This window comes from Rosa chinensis, chromosome 2, assembly GCF_002994745.2.
Source record: "Rosa chinensis cultivar Old Blush chromosome 2, RchiOBHm-V2, whole genome shotgun sequence".
NCBI lineage: Eukaryota > Viridiplantae > Streptophyta > Magnoliopsida > Rosales > Rosaceae > Rosa > Rosa chinensis.
The window spans coordinates 18,040,257-18,055,674 of record NC_037089.1 but is presented as its reverse complement, the minus strand read 5'-3'; the positions used below and the strand labels follow the sequence as shown (position 1 = coordinate 18,055,674).

The following is a 15,418-nucleotide window of genomic DNA, read 5'->3' as shown; positions in this document are numbered from 1 at the left end:
TTCTACCTTATGATTAAAGATACACATGAAGATGACTTTAACTAATATAATCCTCTTACTTTTCTGCTTTATTTCCAACTGAAAACTTGGTGGCCTTTCGCCCTTTCTTTCCTACTACAACCAAGCAATTAGCAATTAGACACATTGATGGAATCTAAGCAACACTGCTCCCCATTATTAATCTTGGCATTGGATTTATATATCCTCTCTACTTTATGAAGCATTGTACCTACAAGGCACTTAAATAATGTCTTAGACATTCAAGTGTCTTCTATGGAGAGTAAGCTCATCACTACATTAATTACAAACATAACCACATAGTTGATGTCTTTCTTGTAATATGTACAAAGGAGAGGTTTTACAAAAGGACTTCCTGTTTTTATGAAAATCGAGATAGTTTTCCTGAACTTACAATTTAATGATACAAACTAAATGTAAATATTTAACCATTTGATATAATCATCAATCATTATTTTGGTTTTATTCGACGTTTTATATGTTTACAAACTCTTCTCATATTTAGATGACCAAAGAGTTTTTTTTTATGACAGATGACCAAAGAGTTTTCAATTTGAAAAATTAGGTTAAAGAAAAGTCTCGTGAAAGAAAACATATACTAGAATTTGGAGGGTCTTAACCTCCCAATGATTTTTGGTATTTGTCAACAACGGCTGGATCCCCTTGTACCCTTGTCCTGGGGCCTTGGGTTAGGTTGGAGGTCTGCGAGCTCATGGCTGCAGAGCCTGCACTATTTAGTCTACTCAGAAAGATAATACATAATATGTGTAATATATTTCAGACCAATACACACACACACAAAAAGCATGCAATGCAATGCATCTGAAATTGAAAATCCAAAAATGTACCCATCGAATTAATGTTAATGATGACAGTACGTTCAGAGCAAAAATATATAGTTGCAGATTTGATAGGTGCGTATGGCCTTTCTTTTGGAAACAAGACCCCATCCCAAACTCCAATAATGGTTTTGCCGTTGTACGTCGTCGGTATATGCAAACAAGATGTGTTTTCTAGTCAAATCCATTCACAATTCAATGTCTCTGTGTAGTATTTTCATCACCTGCATTTTGGAATGCATGTCTAATGTAGGCAAGTTCATTTGTGTACAAGGCGTCGCACTGGCAGATCCAGTAAGAGCGGGGGCTTATGCGCTTGGTGAATTTTTTTCAAGCATATATTGATATATATACTTGGTGATATATATATATATATATATATAGCAAAATAATTAAATTTTAATATTTTGTTACATCTAGACCCCCGCAGATCACATTCATTACACATATGTAGATGTTCTTCATTTGTCTCACTCAAGTATAAAAGAAAATATTAGATGGTAAAAACATGCATAAATATAAATTCATTTTCAATTGCCCCTTTTTCTACTCGGTTGAGTTTCTTTTGTATGCTTATGGTTAAGAGAGAAAATTTGTACTCCCCTCTAGTTATATGAAATTCTAGGTCCGCCACTGAGGCGTCAATAAATGATGGAAATGTGAATGAGGTACAAATCATGTCACTCACAAGTCGGCAGATAACATCTACTCTTGAACGGTTCACACTGGAAGACAATGTCGCAACAACACCATGCATCTCAGTTTGATTACCAAGAACTGATAAAAATAATAATAATAATAAAAGTTCGTTAAACGTCAAGTTATTTTCTTCTTTCAGACCCTTTTCACTGCCGGAGCTTTTGTGTAGTTGGAAACCAATTAGGAGTACTGTAATGATCACACTTACCAAGTCAAGAAAGGCGCCTAACAGAGCCAAACTCAGTGATGATTTTTCAGGCCAATGAATGGACGGTGGGTTTGGTTTTCTTGTAGGGACATTTACAATGAAATATCTCTATTCTCTTCAGCACTTCCGCGATTCTTTGTTGGTTTGGAATGAAATGTAGGGTCTAATGTTTACCTATATCTCTTAGGATGGTTCTACTTTCTTGTTCGTTTGTGGCTGCTAAGCTTTATAATTATTGGAGTTTTCTCCTTGTTTCTTTGCTTCTGATACTGACTTCTAACTGCTTGCTTCATTTTTTTTTTCTTCTTCGATCATTTCCAGTTGTCTTTTGAATCATGTTGTTGGGCACAACCCTACATAATATTCGTTGCTTGACTTAGCTTTATGATTTGTGGTAACTGGTAAGCACCCATTTTGTTTTGCACAGTGATTTTCTTTGCTTTCTTTGTTTAGGGTTCCTTTGATTGTGTGTTGAAAACAAAAACTTTTCTAAAGGTAAAATATCACCAACCCCATTGGCCGAAAGCTCTTCATCTTTGGTGGTAGCTAGGAATCATTTTTTTGAACTAGATAATATTTAGGATACTTTTTTGTGAACAATTATTTCTTGATTATCTAATAGTTAATTAGACTGATTCAATAGAAAATTTCATAGACTAATTGCATCCTAGCTACAAAAATAATTGCGCATAGGTTAGACGAATTGTAGGTGGTTGGCCCAATGGTAATCCAGAGGAAAGAACAATTGTTTGGAAGAAATGTGACTAAGAACCGTGCATGTATGGCTAAGTACCGACAGTGAAATTTTAAGAAATTTTGGTTCGTTGATGTCACTAAGTAAATACAAAAAATCGCACAACATCATTGATTGACAATGGATATATACAAATCAATCAAAGTATGTTATTATTCAAAATTGATGAAGTTGCATAGCACATAATTTGCTTAAAAAGTGTGGGAGTCAAATCGTTGCTGTAAAAGTTTTCTCTTACAATGAAAATAAAATTATAATGTAAATCTTGAAGAAATATTTTGATGAAGATATAACATATTTTCATTTTCTTGATGCTTATTGTAATCAGGGGTTAAGGCTCTATGTCCCTTTTGTATTCTGCAGTTTCATTAATCAAGGTTTGAGGGCAATCGCACCCGGCTCTTTTTTCAAAAAAAAAAAATATATATATATATATATTTTTTTTTTTTCTTTTTCTTTTTTCAAAGAATCGGACTTTAAGAAATTTTTTTCCCTCAAAAACTATACAACATAAAGATTTGATAATGACTATTTAGAAATCAAAGCATACAATGTCATTAGTTTTCATGAGGTATGGCATCTAAATTCTTGCATCTCCTTGGATTTTTTTTTTTTTGTGGATTCACTAAAAGGAGAATTTTAAATCATCAATCTGACGATTTTTTTTTCCTTCACTTTTCTCAATTGGAATAAGAAGCTGCTGAATTTGAACACATAAGATTTGATGATAGAAATCAAAAGCATTGTCACAAATTGGGGATATCACAGAAGCACACAATGTAATTGGGCCGAAATTCTAGTCCATTACCCGTCTTTCTCATCCGGGCCTTCGTTTCTCTATTTTCTGCCCACAACTAATCCACGTGTCACTTCATCACATAGCAAACTGGTAATACTCGGGCATGGCGCCACCGCTTTTAAGCTTCAGAGTGACACTCCCTCCATTTCTCCGACCAACCCGAACCGCCGAACCTACTCCGATCCGATCATTCTCATCAGCATCACCACCAATGGACCCTCACTCTCACCCGAAGCCGCGCGTGGTGGTATGCGGCGGCGGCGTAATCGGCGTCTGCACCGCTTACTTCCTCGCCAAAAACGGCGCCGTCGTCACTCTCGTCGAGAAATCCTCCGTCGCCTGCGCCGCCTCCGGAAAAGCCGGCGGATTCCTCGCCCTCGACTGGTGCGACGGCGGGCCCCTCGAGTCCCTCGCCCGCGCCAGCTTCAATCTCCACCGCTCGCTCGCTCACGAGCTCGACGGCCCCGCATCCTACGGCTACCGGCCGCTCAACACTCTCAGCCTCACCGTGACCGAATCCCAGACCTCCAAGCCTCACTCGGGCAAGTCCGATTTGCCGGACTGGGTCGACGGGCCGGGTCGGAGCCCGAGAACGATCGGGACCACCGCGACCACGGCCCAGGTCCACCCCCAGCTCTTCTGCCGAACCCTAATTTCCAAAGCGATTGAGGATTACGGCGTGCAAGTGGTGATTGGGAAATTGGAGGAGGTTGGAGTCGTTGAAGGGCGAGTTGACTCGGTGGTGTTGGAAGGAGGGCGGGCTATAAACTCAGACGCCGTCGTTTTGGCGCTTGGGCCGTGGTGTGGGAAATTTGAGCTGTTGTCGTCTTTGTTCAGAGTGTATGGTTTGAAAGCTCATAGCATTGTGTTAAGGCCTAAAGAACCTGAGGCCATAACACCTCATGCTCTTTTCTTGAGTTATTACCCAGCTCAAGGAGGAAAGCCATTGGACCCAGAAGTGTATCCACGTCCCACAGGTACCAAATTTTCGAAACTTCCTTGTTGATTTTCGTATACACGAGAATTCGTATTTCAATTATTTTGGGTTAACATGTGTAAAGTAACTTGGCTTTTATCAATTTGGTATCTTGGTATCCATCACTGCATTTGATAATGTTGAGATTTTGATCAATGTTCTCATCTGGGTATTTGACAAGTAGCAACACTAAATGGTTAAACTTCTTGAAATTTGCCAAGAAGCAGAGCATTATATAACTCCAGAATGGCTATTCTGACAATGACTATATGAGCATTTTCACTTATCTAATCTGGTAGAGATCACACATCTTGGATCGTTGTCTAATTAATTCGAACCGACGGATCTTGGATTGTTATCTTAACTAACTATCCATTGTCTCAATTGATTTGATTGGCATTTCGAAAGTTTACGTAATAGTCTATACTTTGATCAATTTTTTCATCTATATGCATTTATTGTTTGCCAAGAAAACAATGCACGGCACTTCAGAACATTAATTTAGCTTGAGAAGGCTAATCTGGCATGAGTTGTGACCTAAATGAAGGCTTTGTATTTGTAGTGGCTTAATAATTGATGTGATTTGTTTAGTGAGATTCGGCAACAAAAGGGATGCGTAGCACTTCAGAACAATAATTTAAGTCAAAAAGGTTAATCTGATATCAAATTGACAAAAGCTTTTCAAGTGTAGTGACTAAATCATTGATTGGATTTGTGGATTGGCAGGTGAGGTGTACATATGTGGGATGTCGTCTCAGGCAGAGATACCAGACAATCCGGAGGAAATAGTGGGCAACCTGGAATCGATAGAAGCACTGAAGAGGGTGGCAAACAGTGTTTCAAGCCATTTGAGGGAAGGAGAGGCAGAGGTCAAGGCACAGCAGGCATGCTTCCTGCCTTGTACCGATGATGGTGCGCCTGTGATTGGGGAGCTTCCAGGGATTAAAGGGTGTTATGTGGCCACTGGGCATAATTGTTGGGGAATTCTCAATGGTCCTGCCACTGGTGCTGCAATGGCTGAGCTTGTGCTTGATGGGCAAGCTAGCATTGTCGATCTCACTCGGTTTAGTCCAGCCAGATTTGTCACCATAGCGAAGAAGGGTTTAAGACGTTAGTCTGGTACAGAGAGATTTAAAGGATTAGTGTAATGAAATAATGAATGGTATAGACACTATCTGCATGTAAATGAGAAATACAGCTTCAATTCCATTTTTATCTGGAAAGTTTATAGGTGCATTCTATGGTCAGAAATGTGGGCCAATTCAGCATGGGCTCATGTACACATTTTATGATCAGTTTAGGTTCTGTTGGTTGAATTGCACTAGTACCACTCTGAATGATCTTTTTTCTTTTTCTCTTTCCTTGGTCAGCCTCTGTAATGCGGTGCACGTGCAGCCATTTGTGGCGGCGCGTCCGGCCGTATGTGGGGCAGTTTTTTTCACCTACTATCATTTACTCGTCGATACGAGCATTTTGATATATGGTTTGTAGTATTTGGAGATTGTATGCGCATTTTAGGATTTTTAGTGTTTTTGATTATTTCGGTTTTCCATCTGTGAGAATCCAACTGTTTGATCGACTTGTAGTGTAGTCATATTGATCGTAGAAATGTTTCAGAGACTTTGGTTAGTCTCGGATGAAGTTTCGCCTTGATTGGCATTACTTTTATAGTTTTAGTTCAAACGGGTGTTCGAACTTTAATCGCTTTGTGTTTCGTGTCCTGAGATGAGACTGTATGTGATTAGGTACTTGACGAGGTTGTCATGGACGCAGAGCCGGCCCTGGGCATAGGCCCAATAGGCGCAAGCCTAAGGCCCCCAATTTCATGGGCCCCCAAAAAATTTACATCTCCTTTTATATATATGTAAAATATATATATATATATATATATATATATATATATGTTTGGAGACTCACTGCTGTCGTGCTTCTGACTCTACACCACTTTTGTTCTTTCTCAAGCCCACCGGCTCCCACCTCCAGAATCGGAGAATCTCAATTCTAAGCAACAAGAATTTTTTTTCCAATCAACAATACTTTTTTTTTGTTTAAAGGAGAGGAACGATGGATTTAGTTTAAATTTATAAATTTCTCTTTGACTAAAAAGGATGAACATATGAAAGAAACTCTTCAGGTTCTTATTATCGATCTATATATGCAAATTTTGTAAATATATTTTCCTGAATTCATGCATTTGGTTCATCATGATTTTTTAACTGAAATTGCTTTATTTAAATCTTAATCTTGGATTGTTGGGTTTGTCCTTACTGGGTTAGTTGTGTTTCTCTTTTTGATCACTTTTGTTATTGTAACTGAATCTTGGCTAGCTGGATTGGTGCCTTTATGAGTTGATTCTGATTTTGTTTTTCATTCTTTCTGGGACTTTCTTTCATACGATCTATCTAAACCTTGAGTTATCAACAAATGATTTGCACATGTCTTTCCTGTATTGAAAAAAATTAGATGCTTTGCATACAGTAGTGGACTTGTATCTCATCGCCTGGTTAAGCCTCACGCAAAGGAAAGATGTAGAAGCTAAGCTTCAAGCTAAAACTCTTAGAAAATTTCAGGGAGCCCCACTTTTTTAGTTCACCTAGAGCCCTGAAAATCTCAGGGCCGACTCTGCATGGACGGTTATTTTGTAGATGTGTTGTCTCTGTTCTGTATAGAAGACGCAAAGGGATTCAAAGGTGAGTAATCTCACAATGTTCATTTACAAACAGAGTTATTTTATCGTTTTGGGAGTTATTTATTTAACTACAAACTATAGTACGTATTAGTGGCATTCATGAGTGTATGACTACGTGTGTGTGTGTGTGTGTGTGTGTATATATATATATGTGAAATATACATGTATTGGTGGTTTTGTTGTGATATAAGCAATATGTGTGAGTGGGTTCATTGTGGTTTTGTGATATGACTTTTCGGGAAACAATTGTTGTGGGAGATGAGATTTTCTACTATTTTGAAAAGTGCTTGAGGTTTTGGGAGTCACAGGTTGTGATTTCTCTTTTCGAGAGTTGTGTAACATTTTTAGGTCCGGGGGACCATTTTAAATGTTTTAAATTTGACGACTAGGATCTGAGGATTTGGAGGTCACGGGGTGACATCTCCTTTTGATTTGCTTTAACATTTTGGGTCCAAAGCGACTTGTTTAATGTTTTGATATGACGACCGGGGGTCTGAGGATTGAGAGTCACAAGTTGTGACGTCTCCTTTGAGAGTTGAGTAATATTTTGGTCCCAAGTGGCTGCTTTTAAATGTTTTGATCTAAAGGTCAAGGACCTGAGGATCTGGGATCACTGGGAGTGACCTCAAACATATATATCGGGACTTTACACCTTTGGCCAAGTGAGTGAATACGATCAATTAGAACTCTAGTCTGTTGTCATTGTACTCATGGGGAGTAGCTGGAAGTTACTTTAGGCTCATGAATACGTATTTTAAAATAGAGTTTCGGGGATTCTTTCTTTTAATGTCCAGGGTGGGACTTGTTTTTTATATTTAATTGTTGGGGTAACAATTTATATGATTTGGTCTCTGAGTTGACATTTATTATCTAGGTTGGACCAAAGTATCATATTCTGTTACATCTTGGATCGCAAGTTACCGGTTTACTAGTTTTTCGGTTAGTAAACAACATTTACTTTTACTTTTAACTCCGTTTCAATCTTTTAGGGGGTCCTAAGGTTGACTTTTTGTTTGGGTCATTTTTTGAGAAAATTTCCTTCATGAAAGTCATAGAGGACGTTAAACCGAGTCTGTGCATATGTGGTACGCTTAAATCGGAGTTCGTATGCGAAAGTTATGGCCAAAATACTAAAGTTACTGTTTATGGTAATTTTTCTAAAAATAGGGTGAGTTACTGTGATAAGTTTCCATTTCGGAAACTTACCCGAGCTTCTCTCTCTCCTCCCTCTTTCTCTTTCTCCGACCCCTTCACTTTCTTCCAATCATGTCTCCTCCGTCTGGCGACGGATTTTGACGCCACATGTACTGTTGGAAAGTTCTCTTCCTCCTCTTCAATTCTATGGTGGTTTGGTAGCTTGCTTTGGACTATAAAAGGAGAATCAAGGAGAAAAAATTCATTGCAGCGTCGTTTCTTAGGGTTTCCTGGTTTTTCCATTGATTCACCTACGTCCGGCCACCTGACGGCGTGTCACAGCTCGTGTTAGAACAGCCTCCTCCTCCTGCTCACGCCTGTGGTGGTGGATCACAGTATCTTGGTCGGAGAAGAGAGAATCGAAGCAAAATCGATTACTATAGCAGATTGGCTTTTTCGGGCTATTTTCCGATTTCCGGCCAAACCATCGAGAATTTGGAGAAATCCCAAAGTATAAAGTTATTCCTTACCTCATGGGCTTTCTTTTGAGTATAATATTGCATATAAATTTGAAGATTTTGAAAGTTGGAATTCCGGCCACATTGAGCCACCGCGGCTTCGCCGCCTCCGGCGGCCTTTCATAACAATTTTTTATCCTTTTTAAGCTTTATCATACTTCGTAGAATGTGTTAGTATTAGCCCAAGTAAAATTGTATAATTTTGGATGAGAAATTGGGGTTTGGTGTTTAAAATAAATTAGAAAAATTGTGAATTGGAAGTGTTGGAGTTAGAGGGAAGCCAATGGAAGGAAGTTAACATGAATAATTGTTGATAGAAAAGTTTGGGTTAAATCCAAGAAGAAAAGGAGATGTTGGTTTGCGAGGGTTCATTTTAGAATCATATTTATTTTGCGAATCGTTGTTTACGAAATATAATTATGTGTACAGGGCGACATACCGAGCTACTGCTCGACGAAGAAACCTGTATGCGTGGTCGCCTAAATAGTACTGTGAGTAGACTTTTGTTTTAAATAATGAAACATGCTTTTATTTCTTGAATTAATGCTTTACTTAATTATCATATTATTGTCACGCATATTAATTAGTTTCAGATATTATTTGGTTTTGAAATATTTATTTGGAATACTGATTGGATTTTCCAGTATGATTTTCAAATGTGAGTTTTCTATGCTTAAACTTGGATTTACAATTTATAATGATTTTCGACGAATTATTTTCTGAGGTGTTCCACAATTAAACATATTTCTATTCGTCAATTTGTGATTTCTGAAAGGTGTTCGAAAATGAGATTTTCGAGGGAATTATGTTTATCTATTATTTCTCACTTATTTGTTATGGATTTGAGAGTTTTCTTTTGGTGTATGGGACAAGTCGTTGATTTATTTGAATTATCATGAGATTTACTTAGTACGGTTGGGAACTGTAGTCGTGTTTTCATTTGCGAGATTTTGGGGAAATCTTATTGGTTTTCGGTTTTCGTATGATTTTACTCCAGCATACCTGGGTCATTTTATTTTATTGCTAGCTAGCCTATTAGTACTCATCCCCGCTTACTATGTGTTTGTGGGTGAGTTGAGCAAAGAGCACGGGATGCTCGAGAGCCTGGGAGGCTCCGTTACTCGTATGGTAATAACTTATTCCCTATACTCTACTGTTATTTGACTAGCAGAACTAGTCTGTTGTCTCTTAACCAATGGGGCTGGTATGTTTTTCATGATATTCTAAGTTTAAATAAATATGTTTTCTAAATGTTGCATGCATCGAGATTTTATAATTCTAACTATGTGTGAAAGTATTAAAGCTTTGCTTCATTTAAATTATCTTGTTTATTTATTTTTGTTCACTCACACTAACGTGTTTCTCAATACTTTCCCCTGGGCACTTTGGTTTCAAATGCCCAGTTTGCAGGCTAGATTAGTTGAGGTCGAGTGTACATGAAGTTGAGGCATAGTTGTCACTGCTTTTGCATTGTGGGATCTATCAATCATTTACCCTCTTTACTTTTTATTCTTGTATACATTTTGTTTTAGAATTGCTCTGATAACCTGTGGGATTAAAGTTATTAAGTTGAGACTTCTGTAATGTGAATTGGGAGATGATGTGATTTGGGGAGCAGGGTGGCTCTACGTGTTGAGAATGGTGTTTGATATTAGAAGTGTAAATGTCTTTTTACAAGTTTTGGGTAGTCCACTTTTAGAGGAAGTTCTGCTAAATTTTTAGTAGAATTTCATCTAAGGTGAGCCCCACAAGGCCACTTGGGATTTCAGGGTGAAATCTGAGGCGGGTCCTGTTATATTCGATTTGTTAGGTTAACAATAGATATGATTTGTTGTGTGTTGACTTTTATGATCTAAGTTGGATTGGTACGTTTATCATATTTTAATTGTTGGGGCAACATTTTATATGATTTTGTCACAGGATAACTTGTGTTGTTTCTTTTGGGAAAAGATTGTTGTTTTTGGGAAGCATGGTATGTGTTTCCTTTTCTCGAGTTGAAAGGTTTTCCTCGTTTTGGTGTGAGTTGTGTGGTTTTCTATTTTGAGTTTACTCATACAAGCTTATTGGGTTTGTTATGTGGCAACCCGGTGCACTATTCGATGATGTAAGGGTTAATCCTGCAGGTCAGGGTAATCGTGGCTGAAGCTGAGATCCGATAGTTGCAGCTTTACTGTAGGAAACCAATTTTGTGACTTTACCGTTGTTAAGACTTCCGTTTTGTAGTAAGCTCTAAGGAGCATTTACTTATTATTTTGTTGTGGCAATTTAATTCGTAAACTTATGTAATATTTGACTCTGAGGAGTGAGTCTGTATTGACATAGTGGGTTCAGGGCATCAGTATGTACTTGGTTTAAAAGGAAAAAGTTTTTCAGATATTTTGTATTGATGGCTGAACCATTCATGCATGTATAATTCTGGAATTATATTGATTTTTAAATGTTGTTTAAAAATCGGGCCGTGACAATGTATCAACGTGGTACCTCCACAACCTCTTGCATGTCTTGTCTATCTAGCCATTGGCAGCGGAGGGATATGTAATTGTCATTCTGGCTTGAGATTAATGACAATCATTGATGGATTGATTTCATCTATGCACTGACGATGTAAGTGATCCAACACTTATACAATGATCTCAACCCTTGATATTTATACTCAACATTTTTTTTAATAACCAAAAAGTATATTTGATGTAATCCAATTATCCATTCATGTTGGTGTAAATGCACATCGGTGCCCTGAATCCTTCTCCAGTTTTTTACTCTAAAATTGGAGATGTAGCTTACTTTATGATATAGTTGAATTACATTCACATATTATCTGAATTAATTCATTGAATCTCCATTAACATTTTTTTGAAGAACAAAGCTATTTTCAATATCTTTCCGATATGCCACCGCTTTGTCAAAGCAAATGGAGTAGCCAGTAGAGCATTTTTTGCTAATTTGTGCTTATTAGAATACATGTATTATGTAGAGACTCCTGATATTATTTCGGGATGTTCAGGGGTTTATGCTCTATGTTCTCTCCTTGTATTCGACAATTTCATTAATCAAAATTTGAGGGTAACCACACCAACCCTTCTTTCAAAAAAAAAAAGAAAAAGGAAAAAGCTATTTCCAATGACAGACTAGGTAATAGTCACTTTTCCTGGCCTCCAAAGATAACCAAATACATCCATAGGTGACGCAAATTTCAGAATCAACACAAATATCACACCTATAAGAATATAGCTAAACATTCCCCAATTCAATAATTTAAGCCGTTGTCAAAAAAAAAAAAATAATAATAATTTAAGCCGTATTTCTGACTCCAAAAACATCATATTGGGAATTGAATTAATTCAGATTGTATTAAAAATACACACCAGAGAATTCAGAAGATGACTTTATTCCCCAAGGATTGGAATTCTGATTCCCAAGACTTAATGAAATAATATCAGCCAGGTTTGCATTCACCGTGTTGAAGATTTTAGCCAACAATCTAAAATAATGATTGTTAATCCCCAATAAGTTGACAGAAGCTAAGACAAAAAATAACAGATAAAGCTGCAAGCAAAACCATGTTGCTCATCAGAATTTGTGTTGAGCAAAGTTATAAATATATATAAGCTACACCGCCGTATGACCCGGTTGTTCTGTACCTAATTCCGAGTTGTGAATTATTTGCAGTAAGGTAATCACGGGGTCGACTTCGTTTATCGAAGCTTGACCACCTCAGTTTTCCTGACTCCCAACACTTGAATGTTCAATGTCTCCATTTTCATTCTCTTCTGGGTTGATAAGCACATGCTTAAAAGCGTAACTAGAACGTGACCTACCACGTGCTATTACAGCTAATTAAGATTAGATTTTTAATGGGATTATTTTAGTGGGTGAATTTCTGTGGGCATATCTTGATTCTCTTTCATATGTAATATTCAGTTGTATCGACAGTTGGGGTGACTTCATAATCTGGGGACTTTCCTCTGTTGTTGTATGTATTTTCTATCGATTGCGAACGTGAAGAAATCTTGTAACACAAATTGGTGCTTTCATTGAGAGAAGTTCGGAGTAATCTTTGTTACGAGTGCTAGACGTACATTCATAATAGGTTGTGGAGAATGTAGATTGATCCCTCTAAGACAGGATATCTGAGAAGTTCCGATAAAGATAGGACCTACCTTCCTTGCCTTCGATTCAATGTCTAGCACCTGTAACAAAAGGTATTTCTAAATTCTCTCGATGAAATCACTAAATTGCATTGCAAGATTTCCTCATGTTGGAGAAAACCCACAACAACAAAAAGATTGGTAATGTTGGAAAAAAAAAAGTTAATATGGGGACAACTTTAGAGTTCTTGCAAGGTAGGAATCCTTTTGTCAGATTGACCTATAATCCTTGAAGGATAAGTAAAACTACTTTGTTGGTGTGAAAAATTTTGGGAGAGAGATTGCCCAACATACAATCTCCCACATTCAATTTTCGAGAAGCCCTAGACGCATCCATCTTGCAATTGATCATGGAGAGAAGGGACCTGCAAAATAGAAAATTACTCCGATGTCCAAGTAAATATCAATTCAAGAAGATTACAAAAAGAAATTGGATTAATACGTCTTACCATTCGTTCTCCCTCCTCCCTCCTTTTCTCCCTCCTCCCTCCTTTTCTCCATAAGCTTGTCAATTTATAGTCATTGATTCTTTAACCCTTACTTCATGGTTCTTGGCCCTCACTCCACATTGGTAGTGGGAGGAGTAGTGTTTGCACGTTCTCCACTACGTACCCGATCATCTTTTACTATCTTTTACTTTAGCAAGTTGTTAGTCACTTTTGGGCTTTAATAAGTGGACTTGGTTTAATGGGTGGGAGTCCAAAGCCAAAATTTTACACCCCCACATACTTCGGTTTACATATTTTAACCCTGATAGGTTCAGTTCACTGTTCTTCTTATTTCTTGTAGTGAAAGGTTTATGGATGTTTTCCCACATTGGGTTAGCTAGCTAGTTTCACCACAAGTGAAGTTACGGGAGCTGTATCTTGTTTCTCGTTTTGGAGCAAAACTATATTGTATTGGACTGAAATCTTTACCAATCACCTTGTGGACTCAAGACAGAGACCTTAACGTTTAATGTTTGATATGTCTTCACAACTATTCTTATTTGACTCTTTTGGAGCCATTTTTTGTTGTTCCTTGAACTAATACCATTACATCTTGGAGTTGCTATACCGTGATGGTACGACTTATAAAGCACTTTACTTCAATTAAATAACTTGTATGATAAAATGTTCGATAAAACGTTTCAAATACACTAACATTAATTCATGTGTGTCTAACCCTACGGAAGAACATTATGTGTTAACCATGTGGAAGTTTCTTTGGCTAAAAAATCGATGTGTTGGAAACAAAACTTAATAATTTAAGTGTAATGATCATCTTCCATTTTGAATAGCAACCCCCTATGATAATTCAATTGATGTCTGGTAAAATTTTATTTCGAGTAATGAGTATTACAAAGGCAAGGACGAAGAAAAAAACCAGTGCTAACTCCCCCACGCCCCCACCAATCAGGCAATCACCTGAGTGTCCCAGCAGCCTACTTGTGGTTTTCTGGCATGGGGGCCAAGATTTTTGTCTCTGTTTGGAATTATTGCAAGTCCTCTTCCTCTTCACCAGTGCTCAACTTTACTATCTTACTTCCCCTTTTGGAATCATCGCAAGTGTTCTTCTTCTTCATCAGTGATACTTCACTACCATCTATTTCTTCGTTCGGAATTATTGCAAGTGTTCGACCTTGTGTTTTATCTTTTCCTCAGGATAGTTCCAGTTCCACAGCTCATTAGAAAGTTTTTTAGTGTTTTTTTTCACCAAGTTTATGGAGTAAATTTACTTTTGTTGAAGATAGACAAAGTAAAATTTTGACTCTTTTGATGATTTGCATATGATTTTTGGATTTATGGGAGTAACAGAAGAGATGCAAGGACAACAATCATTCATATCCCCTATTGATCGAGGAGCCATATTAGCGATAATTAACCTTACTTTTTCCCAAATTTGAACTATTACAAATCCTTAATGATATTTCCACCTAGGTTCATATCCCTATTGAGGAGCCATATTAGCCATAATTAACCTTGCTTTTTCCCAAATTTGTAATAGTTCAAATCCTTAATGATATTTTCATTGGGAACCCACCTAGGTATAAGCATCCTAGAAGCCTAGAACCATACAAACTAGGGTAATTCCAAACAGCCATATAGGTATAGGTACGTGCTCTAGTTATTGCCAAAAGGTCGGAATAGTATATATGGGGTTTGTGTTCAAATCCTTACGGACAAAAGATGTATTATTGCCCGTATTCGTACTGCAATGTTTTTACTCAATGAAAAAATGGGTTGGAACAGTTTACCTTGTATCCCTTATTAGAGTGGAGCAATCTAAGATGGTCGTAGGTACCAAATTACTATTTTTATACACATAGAGCTCGCCATAAACTCGAATGTCTTAGATTTGGATTTTCACCGGCGGAATATATGAATGGACATGCATGTATGTGTAAATTTTTTTTATTCTTTATTTTTTTATAATTTTTTCATCTTTGTTTCTCAGAACTATTTACACTTGAGAACAGATAATATATAAACTTGATGACAATAATTAACTCGTTGAAGAATAAATCCTTCTTCTCATTTCCTGCTTGTGAAGAACTCAACCACTTCAATAGAAATATATTCAATGACTTTTTTGTGTCGGTTTTACTTTTCCTCGCCGACTCCGTAGTCCGTACATAGCAAACAAACAGATATCTA

At 37.3% G+C, this 15,418-nt stretch overlaps 1 protein-coding gene across 1 annotated transcript; it reads left to right on the top strand.

The window, feature by feature from the left end:
- Positions 1–3,410: 3,410 nt before the first annotated feature.
- Positions 3,411–5,519, top strand: LOC112189173 (putative oxidoreductase TDA3). Its single transcript, XM_024328442.2, has 2 exons — positions 3,411–4,294; positions 5,020–5,519. Exons 1-2 carry the CDS (start codon positions 3,421–3,423, stop codon positions 5,406–5,408), a joined length of 1,263 nt encoding a protein of 420 aa, XP_024184210.1. The 5' UTR covers positions 3,411–3,420; the 3' UTR covers positions 5,409–5,519.
- The last annotated feature ends 9,899 nt before the right edge of the window (positions 5,520–15,418 follow it).

Excerpts from the sequence above, each read along its gene's own strand:
- LOC112189173 (XM_024328442.2), top strand. The coding sequence starts at position 3,421 with ATGGCGCCACCGCTTTTAAGCTTCAGAGTGACACTCCCTCCATTTCTC. Across the intron at positions 4,295-5,019 it reads AGTGTATCCACGTCCCACAG|GTGAGGTGTACATATGTGGG; the intron begins GTACCAAATTTT and ends GTGGATTGGCAG.